The sequence below is a fragment of the Miniopterus natalensis genome, chromosome 1 (assembly GCF_054644295.1).
Source record: "Miniopterus natalensis isolate mMinNat1 chromosome 1, mMinNat1.hap1, whole genome shotgun sequence".
NCBI lineage: Eukaryota > Metazoa > Chordata > Mammalia > Chiroptera > Miniopteridae > Miniopterus > Miniopterus natalensis.
Window position 1 is genome coordinate 38,825,581 of NC_142081.1, and position 15,708 is coordinate 38,841,288.

Sequence of the window (15,708 nt, forward strand, 5' to 3'; positions counted from 1 at the left end):
ACAGCAGGCAAGCTATGTGCTGCACAATCCTGGGGACATTGTTCATTTAGACTACAATGTGAATGGTGCCCTTTAATGTTATACAGTTCAGTTGCCCTGTAGGTGGAAAACCAAGGAGAACAGAAATATCCCTGGTAATAGTCCCATTGAACCAGTGTCCCTCGACCTCAGGAAGCTCTGCCCTATTTTCCCAGAGACTCATGGAACATGGAACCTCACATGCACTCCCTATCCACCAAGAAAATCTGGGAAATAATGCTCAGACTGCCTCCTGCAAGCCCGGACTACTTGGCTCCAAGCCTCACTATTTCCTCTGGGCTAAATACCATTGGCCAAGCAGCTGCTCCCTGTTTTATTGAGGGTGAGGGGATTAGTGCCTCTGGCTGGCTGCAGCCTCCCTCCAAACAACAGGGCCCAGTCAGTGATGGAAAGATGATGCTTGCAGAAGAGACAAGGAAGCGTCGCTCCAATTGGGGCTAGAAAGGGGTTGTCTTAGAGCAATGAGGAGACATTGATTCTATTCTCACAAAATGGGAGAGGGAAAGGCAGTGCTGGGGCTCTGGAGGGGGCCGGAGGTGTGTGCAGGGACTGTCACCTCCCCCTCCCACGGGGCTGCTATTTCCTCTCAGCAAGGTATGACAGTCTCAGCCTCCAGAACCTCCTGTGGTGGAGGCCTCCCACCCAGATGACCAGCTGCAGAGCCTGGGGAGCTTATCAGATACAGATCCCAGGGTGGTTCTCACTCAGCAGGTCTGATTAGCCAGCTGCAGGGTGTGTGCTCGTGTGTTTGTTTCCGTGGAGTGGTCAGTCATGTTTAGGAACCACAGACCTAAAGCAAGATTCTTCCCAAGATATCTAATTTTATTTTTAATTTAAATTTTTTTTTTCAATTACAGTTGATATTCAATATTATATTGGTTTCAAGCATACAGCATAGTGGTTAGACATTTATTTAACTTACAAAGTGACCCCCTGGATAAGTCTGGTACCTCCCTGAGATCATATAGTTATTACGATATTACTGACTCTATGCTGCACTTTGTAACTGCCAGTTTCTTAATCCTTTCACCTTTTGCCTAGCCCCCAACCCCCAATTTGTTTGTTCTCTGCATCTATGAGTTTGTTTCTGTTTTGTTTGTTCATTTATTTTGTTTTTTAGATTCCACATATAAGTGAAATCATACAGTATTTGTCTTTCTCTGTCTGACTCATTTCACTTATCATAATTCCCATAATTTATTTTTTTCTTAAAAAGAAAATTTGAAACTGTAAAAACAATCAGCAGTAATAAAGACATTTTAATAATAAAAACTTGCTTAGAAATCAAAGAAACCTGGTCCCTACCCCTAGATTCGAAACCCCTCCTAATGAAGGAGTTTCTGTCTCCACCACCCCTGTGGCCGCCCGTCACATGGGGCCCTGCACATGGCGGGTGCTCAGTACGTATGTTGAGCTGAACCAAACTGCAAAAGGACAAAGCTACCAGGTGCTGTCAGTCGGAAATGTCAGAGCATTACATGCTATACACAGTGTGCCGATGGGACAAAAATGTCTCAAAACTTCTCCTAAAACAGAGGTGACTCTGAGCATTCAAATCACACAAATGCTTCTAAAGTGCCCTCCAGACACAGAGCCTGCAATGTGCTCTTGGGCTCAAAGCCACCACCTTCCTCTCTCTGGGGATCACTGGCTTCAACACACTGGGTCTTCACGATACAGGAGTTGCTGAAATGTTCACACACAAAAGCCTCCTGCCATATGTATTGCTGTAAAGTAGATTTTATAACTGTGAAAATTCTCCATTAGAAATAAGCAGATGCCCAATATTTCAATATGATATGACATAGTATAGTATATATTGGAACATATTGTGTCATATCATGTCTTATTTCAAAGTAATCCCAACCATTCACAAACAGAAATAAATTGCTTAGATTTTAAAAGAAGTTTTTACATTTATTCACATGATCTATGTTTCATTAGATTTTTTGTTGGTTTTTATAATTTGTTTTAATTTGGCATTAATATTACAAAAATGTAGAGAACACTTTACACTCAGAGTAGAGATACAGGCATGACAGCTTGACCCATGATATCATTCCCACATTAGCCAAGTGGTTTGCTTTTCAAGAAAAATAATTATCAGCTAAGATTTCTGAGCACTTACTTGGTGCCCAGCCCTTTAGAAGTAGCATCTGGTTAATTCCTCAGAGAATCCTCTGCTATCATTATGCTTATTTTACAGAAGAGAAAACTGATGCCAAGATGTTAAGTGACTTGCCAAAGTCAAAACCAGGAGTCAAACCTTTTCCACATTCCTAACCATTACACCATACCACCCTCCTAAAAAAGTGAAATCCATTAATTCAGGCTGAAAGTGATAAATGCCAGCCTGCATGTTACAGCAAAGCAAATGATGACCAGGTGCTGCTTTGGGCAGTGTTGGCTGCCTCAGAAACATTGACCCTGGGACGGTGGTCAGTCCCCGATGAGCAGAGTCCCTGAGGAGCAGAGGCAGGAGGGTGTAATTAAGCTTTGTTCAAATAGCCGGCACTGAGCAGTGGAGCAGAGCCAGGAATTCTGGGCTTGCCATTCGCATTGCCCAAATCAATGTCCTGCCCAAGGACGGCTCCCCAGCCCAGGGAATTATGCACGTGTAACAAGGCCCTCCTTCTATTGTCTTTTGGACAATCATCTGGAGAATCAGAAACTGGCAGACCCTGGCTCCTTGGGTAGCTGTGACCTTGTCCCCAACTTCCCAGGGTGCCAGACTTACATGGACATCGTCATTGTCCTGGATGGCTCCAACAGCATCTACCCCTGGGTGGAGGTTCAACACTTCCTCATCAACATCCTGAAGAAGTTTTACATCGGCCCTGGGCAGATCCAGGTGAGTGTCTCTGGGACTCTCCTCCTCTGAACAGGGTAGATGCTGCCTTGGGGTGCAAGGAGAGAGTCTGTGTATGAGCCAAAAAAGTGCAAGTGAAAGGGCCAGCACCAGGGCCCTGCAGCCCAGGACCCCCTTCTCTGCTGGGCTCGTCAAGGGAGAGTTTAGGGGAGACTTCACTTCTAAGGTCAAACACTGAGATAGTCACCACCTATTAGGAAAGAGTTTGACCCACTACAGAGTGAGAAGGAAGGTGGCAAATGTTGAGTAGCACGCAGACCTTGCTGAGCGAGGCACAGGGGAAAGTTAGACACATTGATCTTAGAGAAAAGGCTGGGAAGGAGGCCATCGCTACCAGCACACACTGAAACACTGCCTGGCTAAAGGGAGGAGATTTAGTCTGTATTGTTTTGGCAGTGAGTTGATTTAGTTCATATTGTTTCTGCAGGCCAAACGAAGACTAATGGATAGAAGGTCCAAGGTGGCATATTTCAGATCCATGTAAAAAAATCATTTTGTAATGATTAGAGCTGTTAAAAAGGGAGTGGGCTTTCTTATGAAGTAATGAGTTCCCCAGCACTGGAAGATCATCCTGTATCATGGGTGAAAGTCCAGCATCAGAAATGTACTTGTATGGAATAAACTCTGGGCCCACCCAACAGTAACATTTTATAATCTAATTCTACTGTAGCTCTTTAAGGCTTTTTATTTTGAAGTTACTAATATTGTCAATATTTTATCAACCTTAGGGATAAAAGGACCTTTCCTCTTCCAAGTTTTAAGGAACATTAGTTGCAGAGTTGGGTGAACAGTGCCATGGCCTCCACCTATGCTACTCCTAATATTTGAGGTTCCAGTTCTATGCTCAACTTTCGTCTTTTTAAGCAAGAAACTTAACCTGTTGGACTTTTCTTTACACCACAGTCTCCTCTTGCAATATGCACCTCCCACTGTCTCACCAAGCCATCTGTTTAGTCCCACACTTTTCCGAACCAGCCTCCCCTCAGTTTGGGAAGGTCCTAGCACTCCTTACTCTTGAACAGTCACAGACAGAAAGATGACTCCAGGGAACCTCACCACCAAATGTCTAAGATTCGGGGGTCAAGATGTTCCAATGCCTTCTCCTCTCTCTTGAAGGTTGGAGTTGTTCAGTATGGAGAAGACGCGGTACATGAGTTTCACCTCAATGACTACAGGTCTGTAAGAGACGTGGTGGAAGCCGCCAGCCACATTGAGCAGAGAGGAGGAACAGAGACCCGGACGGCATTTGGCATAGAATTTGCTCGGTAAAAAGAAAGAAAAAGAAAGCTTTTAAATTGTTTTAAATCTCAGATACCATTTTAGTTATATATTGCTGTGTAACAAACCCCCACATAATTTAGTACCTTGAGATAATTTATTAATCCCTCAAAGCTCTGGGGATTGGCTGGGCTCAGCCTGTTAGTTCTCTCTTGGATTTTTCTCATGTGAAGCCTGGTGTCAGCTGGGGCTGTTGTCATCTGAAGGTTCAGCTGGACTGGATGTCCAAAATGGCACAGTAGTGTGACTAGCAGCTGATGCTGGCTGTTTGTGGGAACCCAGCTGGGGCTGAAGACCTGAGCACCCACACATGACCATAAGACCTGGCTTTCTCATGATATGGAGGCTGGGCTCTGAGAGGCAGCATCTCAAGGGAGAGTTTTCCAAGAGATCCACGCAGGAACTCTGAGAATGCCCATGACCTCGCTGCAGAAGTCCCAGAGTATAGCTTTGATTGAGCAAGTCACTAAAGCCAGCCCAGAGTCGAGGGGAGAGGATTTGATTCTGCCTCCTGAGGGAGGAAGGGCAAGGCCACCGTGCAGAAGAGCATTTGGGGTGGAAACTGTTGCAGCCAACTTTGGAAAATCTGCTCCGCCACCGTGACCCCGTAAAAAGTGTGTAGGGTCTATGAGGGCAGAATCTTCCTGTGGAGTGTTTGTCATCAGTGGAGTGTGGGGAGCATAGCTAAGCCAAACACCTGAGACTGCAGAGTAATGAGGCTGCTTCCTTAAAAATCACGCCAGCACTCACTGGTAACAAACTGAATGCTGTCTCTGTCGTCGTCCACACAGACAACCATGTCTTTATTCCAGTGATGTCACCATGGCTCAGAGCATTGTGCTCACCCACCACTGAAATCAGTGAGTGATTTTAAAGGCAAATCCCCAAGATCTTTTGAGCTGAGGCCTAAATTCCTAAGATGACTATATCCAAGGCGTTTCGATTTTAAATGGTAAACTTCACACCTGGGAATATGAGTTCTGTTATGTTCGTTGAAACCACGGTCCCAGTTCCTTACAATCCCACCTCGCATAGGGTTAGTCAGTGTGTTTCCCAGAATTCCTCAGTCAGGGCTATATAGTAGTAACATGACTTCATGCGGTCAAAAGATTTTTTTCCTAACCTCACATCCCTTTATGATTAAGTTACTGCTCCACTAACATATTTCTGTTTGCTGCTAAACCTTACTCTAGCTTTCTCCCTAAATGAGCATCCCTCTGTGTAAAAGTGCCTCTAACTCATTCTCATGAGGAACAGGCCATTTTGCTGTTCTGTCATCATTGGGATGAGCCCCTGCAGCCCCAGCAGGCTCTTGTGAAGTGTCTGGGGCAACAGAGGAAGCCTGTGCCCGTGGAGCTATCCTTCCTCCCTGTGAGGCTAACTGCCTCACACAGGGAGGGAGCCCGCTCTTCTGATCTCATTTCGAAGCCCACCGACCCCAGGGCAACTGGAAGTGTGACTCGCCAGGTGGTTTGAATAGTTTAGGACTCATTCGACTGCTGGGGTGTGCAATCTGCACTTCAAGTACGTGTGAAATCTAATCTTCCCAGTCTACCAAGTTTGGGTCCCAAATTATAACCAGTGCCTCTGAAGAGAAAAGGTTTTCTCTCCTTACTCATTTATTCATATTGCATTTTTGCTGTGCACCTTCTAAAGTACAAAGATCCCAGCCATGGACTTGAGGAGTTACAGAGATAGTAACCTGTGGCGTCTGGACCAGTAGGGGAGCTCTGAAAAGTGTCACCCTAACTCGATGAGGATGAGAGAGGGAGGGATCCAAGGAAGGGGCTGGGAGGACTGCCAAGACGGGTGGCACTTGACCTGTCCTAGGAGGACTGCAGGATTCCATCAGGGAGAGGGGGAGAGAAGACGTTCCTCAGAAGACAGTGTGCCCTGACAAGGACAGAGGAGAGGGAAAGTCGAGGAATGAGGAACATTTACATTTCAAGCCATGCTCTGACCACAGCTTGGGGCTCATGTGGGGGGGGGGGGGTGAGCCATGCAGCTGTGAAGATGGCTTGGAGCCAAATTATGAGGGTAATGATGTTGTAACTAAAACAAGGGTGACTGGCTACTGAAAGTCCCTGAGGCCCAGAGTGTTATCATGACATGTGCCTATGAAGGTCAATCTGGCAACCATGGGAGGGGGCACAGGGACAAAATTATAAGATTCCACTTTAGTTCACGTAACACTTTTCACTGAGCATCTACTATGTGCCTCACACTCTTTTAGGCACTAGGGATAGATCAGTGAACAAAACAGACAAACATCCTGCTTATGTGGAGCAGACATTCTAGAGGCTAGGCAGATAATACATAAGAAAACAAATAACAATAACAGCAATGGAGGAAAATAGAGCATGGTAAAGGCAGTCAAGCAAGCTGGAGAGGGCAGGCATTTAATCAGCACTACGAGAGTCCTCGGGGAAGGCTTCCCTAAGAGCTGACATTCTAGGGAAGACCCGAAGGAGGTGAGGAAGTTGGCCAAGCAGTACCTGGGGGGAGCATTTCAGGAGAAGGGGCAGCTTGGACAAAGGCACTGAGACAGGAACATGCCTGGTGTTCCAGGGTCACCGAAGAGCACAGTGTAGATAGAGAGGAGGGAGTAGAAAGAAGGGCTCAGAGGGGTAATGGGACCAGATCATAAAGGCTATGGTGGGCCAGTGTCAAGACCTGGGAGAAATGGGAGCCACTGCAGGTTTGAGCAGGAAGGAGACATGATGTGACCTACTTTTCCACGGGGTCGCTCTGGCTTCCAGGTTCACGGAAACTGTTGTGAGTATAAAGCTCTCACTGCTCTCCAGGAACTTATCATCTGATTTACAAAGGAACAAAGCCAAGCCTTTTGCACAATGCAGAAGCAGAATTTTAAATCTGATGATTCATGCCCATATTTACCCTATTACAAATTCACACAGATATTCACACCATTCCACTATACAGAAACACGATCCTGAAATTGTCCTTGGCTTTTTCCCTGCTATATATTTTTGCATGGAGTTTTGTTTCTGAGCCTGGCCCTCTAATGATGTCATGGAACCATCTAGAATCTCCTTTGAGGAACTAGCAGAGTTCTCCCTCCAATGGGTAGAACTTAAGCCCCAAATCTGCCCTAGTCATGTCGAGTGTGCCTCTGCCCCCCTTTAGTCCACAGCTCATACTAAAATGAGAGGGTTTTTTTAAGTCAGCAAATCCAGGATATCACAGAGTTGCTAGAGAATGGCAGATGGCCAGTTTCTCTTAACTGGTAGCTTGAAGATGCTCTGAACTAATTTATTCAGTTTTGTGAATTTCTCAACATCTAAATCAGCTCAATTTTCTGTGTAACAAGAGATATCTCTGGTAACCAAAGCCTGAGGGCCTGGAGACCGGCTTTCACCTAGCATTGTGAATCTTAAACCTGGGGGTCAGACCCACAAGAAATCACTATAGAGGCTAAGGGTAACTTTATTTTTAGATCATTATTGGCAAATTCTACCTGCTGGGCCAGGCTCTTGGGCCAGACAGTGTCTGCCCTTCTCAGAGCCTCATAGTCTAAAAGAGGGTTGGCCACAGAGGCAGCAAGAGCCAGTCATGGTTCAGGAGCCAGGTTTCCATGCTTCATAGACGGGTTTCCAGGTGCAAGAGTCTTTCCGCAGCACCAAGGGTCAGTGTGCCAGCCCCACCCCCACCCGTCCCCTGGCTGGATCGCCCAACAGGCAGACCAAGTGCCTGCTCCCAGCACTGAAAACAAAATAAAAAGTGAGGAGGAGGAATATTTGTCGTAGAATTCGATATTTAATAGTTCCCAAAATAAAATCAAAGTTGTCCTCATGGGAGAAATGAGAACTTTGTCAGGCTTCATTACACGGATTTTATGGATTAGTGGTATTGGGGCGTTAAATTGCTCTGACATGGCACCTTTGCAGGACTTAGGGAAGTCGTTCTCAATGCTGGTGTTCATTAGATGAAAAAGACTGGTGCTCAGGCCCCACCCAGAGATTAGTTTCAAGAGCCTGGGTAGGGCTTCAGCATCACAATTTTTTTTAAACTCCCCGGGTGATTCTAATGTGCAGCTGGGTTTTTGAACTGCCAACTTGGGGCCTCTAAAAGTCTCCATCTGAGCCTGGACTCCCTTCCCAGGCTCACCCCTTCCCCTCTGCTTGCCCAAAACAGCATGGTCAGGACTCCAGAGCAGCTTTTTAAAATCACTTTTTAAAGACAAGCAGATACAGGTCCATTTCAGTGGTCTGGGTATCTCAACCATGTTTCTTCTGGGTTGCTGGAGATAAGGAGAGGGGTGGGGGTTGGTCCTGGTCTCTATGGCTGCCCTTGTTGGGGAACACCAGGGGCTGCTCCATTCCCATGTCCCTCTTGTGACCCCCAACCCAGCCCCCCAACCATGCTTGGGTTTCAGCTCAGAAGCTTTCCAGAAGGGTGGAAGGAAAGGGGCCAAGAAGGTAATGATTGTCATCACGGATGGGGAATCTCACGACAGCCCAGACCTGGAGAAGGTGATCCAGGAAAGCGAGAAGGACAACGTGACCAGATACGCTGTGGCTGTGAGTCCTGCCCCACCTGTCCTGCCCCCTGCTCCTGCTTACAGGCTGCCAGCTAGCTTATAAAGGCTTCACCACCAAACCCCTGGGGACCCCCAGGGGGCATTTTCTGGGCAGTGAACAAGCCATTCATGCCCTCAGATGGGCCTCTCCTTGCTTCATCTTCTAAAGAGCAAGTTGAGCCCCGGCAGGGTGTCTCAGTGGTTGGACTGTCGTCCTGTGCATCAGAAAGGTTGCAGTTCCATTCCCAGTCAGGGCACATGCCTGGGTTGTGGGTTTGACCCCCAGTCAGGGAGTGTACAGCAGGCAGTCGACCAATGTTTCTCTCTCACGCCAATATTTCTCCACCCCTCTCTCTTCCTCTTTCTCTCCCTTCCTCTCTCTCTAAAAGCATGTCCTCAGGTGAGAATTTTAAAAATAATAATAATATAAATAAAGAGCAAGTTGAGAATCTTCCTTCTGCACTGCCTAAGCCTATCCACAATAGTCCTGGGGTTTCTTTTCCCCATTTCTAGGGAGGTTCTGAAACCTCAGAAAACCAGAAACTGTCCAGCTTCCCAACCCCCAGGACCCTATCTTAGAACAGGGCCATCTCTGGTCCCTACTAGATAGTCTGTTTCAAAATGCACATGGGACTTTGAGGACTACTCATGTCTATGGAAGCAGTGGCTCCAGCTGGGGCTGGGGCCCAAGGCCAGGGGCCCCTGTGTGTGCGGGAAGTCTGTGCTATGTCCTCGTTTGTCGCCCTGCCTTGTTCCCTGGCAGGTCCTGGGCTACTACAACCGCAGGGGGATCAATCCAGAAACTTTTCTAAATGAAATCAAATACATCGCCAGCGACCCGGATGACAAGCACTTCTTCAACGTGACCGACGAGGCCGCCCTAAAGGACATCGTCGATGCCCTGGGGGACAGGATCTTCAGCTTGGAAGGTGAGCAGTTCATATAGAGAGGGGTCCATATTCCTGGGGTCACATCAGGTGAAGACTCCAGAGTGAAATCCAACCCCACAGAGTGAAATGGTCCCCTCTTCAGGGTAAATGCCAGCGCCTAACATTGTGCTGGACAGGAGGCCGTGCACTGTGCGAACAGCCCAGGGAGGTGGTTTTGCTGATCGCCTGCCTCCTCTTTCACAACTGAGGAAACTGAAGCTCAGAGGAGCTGAGGGACTTGCCAAAGCACGCACAGCTTGAGAAGGAGCTGGGGTTTGAATGAGAGTCGCCAGATTCAGCAAATATAAAATACAGTATCTGTGGCAGACTTACACTAAAAAACAATTCGTTGTTTGTCTGAAATTCAATATCTGAGCGTCCTGTATTTTCTCTGGCAGCCCTAGTTTGAACCCAGCAGGACTGACTCAGAGCCTAAAATACGAATCCCCGCCTCCCACTCCACCCCAGCACTTTCTGCAGGGCTCCTTCAGATGGCCTCTCCCTACGACTTACACTCCGCTTGTCACTGGCCATATATTGCGACAGAGGGCCCTCTCCACACAGGGCTTTGCCGTGTGGGAGGATTGTCAAGAGGTAGAAGGCCTGAGCGATCTGCAGAGCACTGGAAATGACGAGCTACAGACACGAAAAGACACAAAAAACAGTCCTCATCAGTGAGGATAAATACAAAGCATGAACCTGAGTTTTGACACTCACACTAGAGCTTAAACATTCAAATCCGTGTATTTCTCTTCAAAATGGTCACCTTGGGTGACAAGAACATTGGCTCCGATGACAAGTTTGGAAGAGCTCTCTGGGGGAGGGCAGCACACGTGAGGTCTTTTGTGCAAATCTGTGGTGGTGACATCTCCCTCCGGATAGTCTAGTTGATGTCCCGGAGTCACCCAGAAGTAGCTGGAACCAAACATGGTGAATGACAGGAATGAACCAAGTAGGAAATTTCATTTCTTGCCCCAAAATCTTTCTCTCCATGCACGTCTCTTGATCTTTCCCCGATTTTGACAGGATTATGGTAGACATGCCCTGTGATATGAGTTGTCCAAAGCCCTTTCCAGCAGGGAGTGGGCCACTAATAATAAACCTGCATATCCCCCTGGAAGGTGCTCAGTGCCTCCCTTGCAAAGCGCCTGCCACTGGGGCAGACAAGGCCAGGTTTGGACTCAGGGACACCCCCCCCCCCGCCCCGCTCACCTCCCTGGAGGTGCTCCCTGGGAAGCTGGTGCTGTGGGTTAAGCTGCAGGTGTGTGTGGCACTAAGTCACCAGGTATGGAACTGACCTCCTTCTGTCGTTCTCTTAGGCACCAATAAGAATGAAACCTCCTTTGGGCTGGAGATGTCACAGACGGGCTTCTCGTCTCACGTGGTGGAGGTACGAACCTGTCAGAGCCACCCTCCCACACACTCGGTGCTCTCGTTCCTCATCCACCTTTCCTGGGCTGTCTCTATCGCCCTTTCTCTGTCTCCCTGCCTCCCATTTGCTGTGGCTAGAAGAGGGACGTCAAGGTCTTCATCTTACAGTAAGTTGTCTCACTCTCCCTGCGCAGAGTGCTGATGGGGACATTTCCTTCAGGACCAATGGTCCCATCTAGTCCACAGAGCCTTGTGTAGAAACTAGGCCAACACAGCAAAGCCGACTGCACGTGCTCTAATAGCTCCTGCATGCGACCGAGGAGGCCTGTGCATGCAGGGGTGCAGCCCTGCAATGACGTTAGGAGGGTGTTCAGATGTGTCTGATGTGCTCTGGCAGGTGGCCTACATGGGCCCCCTCTTGGTGCGAACTCGGCGTCAGATTACAGAGATCCCAGGTGGGCACATGGTGTCACAAGCAGCATGTCGTGTCTGGGGCTCTGCATCGCCATCACTTGCCCTCCGTATACTTCACCTGGTTCTGATTCACGAGCTAGAGCTGAAACCTTACACCATCGCCAGAGGCAGAGTCAACACTGGTGAAAATGCTTTATAAACTGTTTGGGTATAAGCCCTGCCCAGGAATACCCTGTGCAGGGAGGGCCATGTGGGCAAAGCCTGGATGTGTCCGTGTCAGCGCGTGCCCTTGTGGGCGTGCTTTGCACAGACAGGTGTCCAGGTGCATGCACATGTCCCGCCCAACTCCTCTATGAGATGGATAGGGCGGGATGCCTTGTTCCCACCTTCCAGTTTAAGAAACCAAGTCACAGAATGGCTGAGTGACCTGCTGAAGTGCTCTGTGTGAGAGAAATATTCATCTCAGTCTCTCCCCCACACCAAACAGCTGCTCTGTGAGAGAGTATGGAATCTGAGGGCTCTGAGTCAGAAATGTCACATCGGAGGGGAAGGGGACATACGCACAACATGCAGCAGGCAGATGGGAGGAAACTCACCTCACGCTCGGCTTTTCCTGAGCAACATCTGAACAATGCCACCCCCACTGGAATGCAGCAAGATGTGCATGTCACGGCCCACAATCCTGACAGTCAGTTATGCTCAGAGCACTTTACATTTTTCCAGGAATTCCACATTTTTGCACCCCATTCATGCTCAGAAACAGTCCTGCCAAGTTGGCAGGTGATAATAGTTGTCCCGTTTTAGGTGGTCCCATCAGCAAATCTTTCCAGTTCTCCCTTCGTGCTGGGTCCTGTGCGGGATCCCATGAGGTAGAGACGCCAGAGCCCTGACCTCGGGAGCTCACAGTACGCAGTACAAGGGTAAGGAGCCGGCATGAGGAGACACTAGAGCATTCGCCAAACAGGTCAGGCGGCAAGTCATGTGCTAGTCAGGACTAGCCCCATTCTCCTAACTCTGGGGTCAGGGCTGATTAGAAAATTGAACAAGAAATCCAATTTAATTAAATCCAACAAGCATTTATCAAATTCAACTAAGGTACCAGAAGGAACCAGAATTTCCTCTTACCACCAGGAGTCAGTCAACTTTTAAACAATCCAGAGCAGCCGTCCTCATCTTTGAGAGCAGGATAAAAGCAACTATAGATTTCTCCTAGGTAAAAATGTACAACTTCAGGAGGCCCCCATCCATGGAGCCCTTGTGAAGACCCCTGCTCACTGGGGGAACCACAGGTATACATCTAATGCTAATCAAGACAGCATGTGATCAGGGTCTCAGAGAAGGAAAGGCCCAGGCAGGGGGAGGAGCCATCACAGAAGGATCTGGGGAGGGGCTGGCACTTGGGCAGGCCCCTGAGGACAAGGATTGCTGCAGCCATAGTGGCAGTGAGAGAAGAGAGGAAGCTGGTGTGCACAACGCTGGGGAAATCTGAGCACACGTGGGGGCCAGCCCTGATGCTGGGGACAGTGAGAGAGAGGGAATGTCCCTTGTCTCCTTCGTTCATTCTACAATCATTCCTTGAGCATCTCCCTATGTGTCAGGATCTGTACCAAGAACTGGGGACATATAAATAAAGATTAAGGTAATATTTCAGCTGAGAACAGCTCTAAGTCTAATTGGGGAGAAAGATTCTTAAATAAGTTCAGTCTCCTGCTTCCCATACTATGATCTGTGTACACCCAGAAATTGGGGAACCTTAAGAAAAGGGAAGTTAACATGAACTTCAGGTATTTGGGGACACTTGACTTCTGAAAATGGCCTACGCAGCTCAGTGTGTGGAGCAAGGTGAGTCCTTGAGGACCTTCAGGTTCCCCAGCTGCAGGGGGGAGACCAGAAGCTCAGAGCCCCAGCTTGTTATTGAGGTCAAGGTCATGCATTGCCCCGTGCAGCTTCTTCTACATGCTCACTTCTTCTGTTGCCCAGTGGAGAGACCAGGGTAGTTCTCCCCATTCTGTAGATACAGACCCCAGTTCTTCTACTGGCCCAAGTTTTGTTTTCAAGTGACAAGTATCTGGAATTTTTTATGTGTTAGGACTTTAAAAGAGAAGATGATTACTTCAGAATCTAAAACTCCTTAATACTTAAAAAAACAAAAAAACAAACTTCCAAATCCAAAGGAATGGTGCATTGATGGTGGGCTGTCTGGTGCTGTGACCAGCCACTGGGTTACACTTTTAGAGCACAGAAATTTTTCAGTGCCAGCCAGTGATGCCATCATAATTGGCCACAGCCAGCGTGTCCCTGTGAGGCCACCTCTGCAGCTCTCAGGGTCAGTCAGATCTCTCTGGGGATCCGGGGCAGTTGGGCCCAGCCTTTTAGCTTTGCCCAGAGCAGGTCCTGAGCCCAAGTGAGTTCATCTGCTGGGCGAGCCCCCAGGCCTCATCTCCCCTAGAAGTGCTTCACCCTGACAGCCTCAGACAGCTACTTCCTGCAGCTGTGCTGAAGGAGCCTTCAGCTGCCCAGAGCCTGTTTAGTTACGTCAGAAGAATGGTCCTAGTTCTGGGAGAGCGGCCCAGTAGAATGTTCTCAAGTGGCAGAGGAAAAGCCCAGCAGCTCATCACCTGGTCTGCTGCCACCTGTCAACAAGGAAACCAACCTTTGAGTTAAGAAGGGTCGAGGCAACAAAAAGAAGGAGGCCCCAGAGCCCAGGATAGGAAAGGACACCCCAGGACATCACCTGGCCACTGGAAGAGCTCAAGGCTCCAGACCACAGAAATTGCATGTTTTTGAGGTCATTTTTCCTGTAACCTACACATGATGATCTGACACCCTCCTGCCTCTGCAGCTTGTGCCCTTCCCACCTGGGTTGTAGACTGGATAGCTAAAGTTATTGGCTGATGGCTGAAGATCAGAGCCGCTGGGGGAAACTGAGAGAGCTGGAGCCAACCCAGGAAGCTCTAGTCTGGATTTGAAAAAAGGGAAAAGAGAATATCCTGGAAATTACCATCAGGAAGACCATTCTAGAACAGGCCCTAGCTGGGTTTGCTCAGTGGTTAGAGCATCAGCCCTTGGACTGAAGGGTCCTGAGTTCATTTCCGGCCAAGGGCACGTACCTCAGCTGCAGGCTCAATCCCTGGCCGGGGTCAGGGCACATGCGGGAGGCAACTAGTCAACGTGTCTCTCTCACAGTGATGTTTCTCTCTTTCTCTCTCTCTCTCTCTCTCTCTCTCTCTCTCTCTCTCTCTGAAAAACAATGGAAAAAATATCCTTGAGTGAGGATTAAAAAAAAATTCTAGAACAGATATTTAAGCCAATGCTTTCATTAGCTTTTGGAAATACATGTGAAAGTCACTAATAGCTGGAATAACTTCTATTATTGCTGGCTGTCTGCTAAGGTGGTGAACTCCCTGTCAAGCTGGGTAATCAAGAAGAAGCTACCAGAAAGCTTGCAGAAGGGATCCATACCTCCGAAGGGGGCATAGACTCTATGAGTCTATAATCTCCATGGGCTACAAGGGGAAGGTGTGGAGAAAGGAAGAGGGCTATAAATAATTGATGCCCTTTGGTGATGGATGGAGTCTCTGGACCTCCTCCTACACAAGAACTCAGAGGAGGAATTTTACATTAAACATCCCACACTGCAGTCCATAAATCCCCCTCAACACCAAAAGTTTACAGAAGGAAACAGTTTTATTAGGGTGGGTCTGTCTACAAAAACTTTGGTGACTCACCCCAAGATAAAAAGAGATCATTGTTCCTGTAACCTGCACATGATGATCTGACACTCGCATCTGCAGCCTGTGCCCTCCCCACCCTGGGGTGTGGGCTGGGTAGCTAAAGTTACTGGCTGTATCTAATGTTCTCAGCTGTTGAAGCCTTAAAGCTGTTATCTTTCCTAAGACTTTTGCATTTGAACTAGTTTTGCAAATCTGATTCTATCCAAAGTGAAAGAAACTAATCCATAATGGTGAAATGACCCAGAGGCTGTGAACCCCCCTGAGCCCCCATATGCCTAAACAATGGGGAAGACTCTTCCACCTGCCAGTCAGGACTGCCCATTGGGGCTGTCCGTGGGCCCCTCCCGTGAGGCCAGGACATGGTAGCCAAGGTCTTCTGGCAGCTTATTCCAGATTGTTTACAAGGTGACTCTTGGTGGCAGGAATCATGTCTGATTCACTAAGGTCCTCGTAAACCCAGCCGTATGTCCTTGGGCTGTGCCCAGCACCCCTCTCCTGGGCCTCATTCCCGGAAACTCTGAGCAGAGGCACCAA

At 48.3% G+C, this 15,708-nt stretch overlaps 1 protein-coding gene across 1 annotated transcript in view; it reads left to right on the forward strand.

Moving 5' to 3' along the window:
* The window catches only part of ITGA11 (integrin subunit alpha 11), a 116,979-nt gene that overhangs the window by 62,561 nt on the left and 38,710 nt on the right, over window positions 1–15,708 (forward strand). Inside the window, exons 6-10 of the mRNA XM_016198075.2 lie at window positions 2,763–2,890; window positions 4,025–4,173; window positions 8,583–8,727; window positions 9,490–9,655; window positions 10,975–11,045. Of these exons, the coding sequence (XP_016053561.2) occupies window positions 2,763–2,890; window positions 4,025–4,173; window positions 8,583–8,727; window positions 9,490–9,655; window positions 10,975–11,045 (659 nt within the window). The remainder of the gene's footprint in view (window positions 1–2,762; window positions 2,891–4,024; window positions 4,174–8,582; window positions 8,728–9,489; window positions 9,656–10,974; window positions 11,046–15,708) is intronic.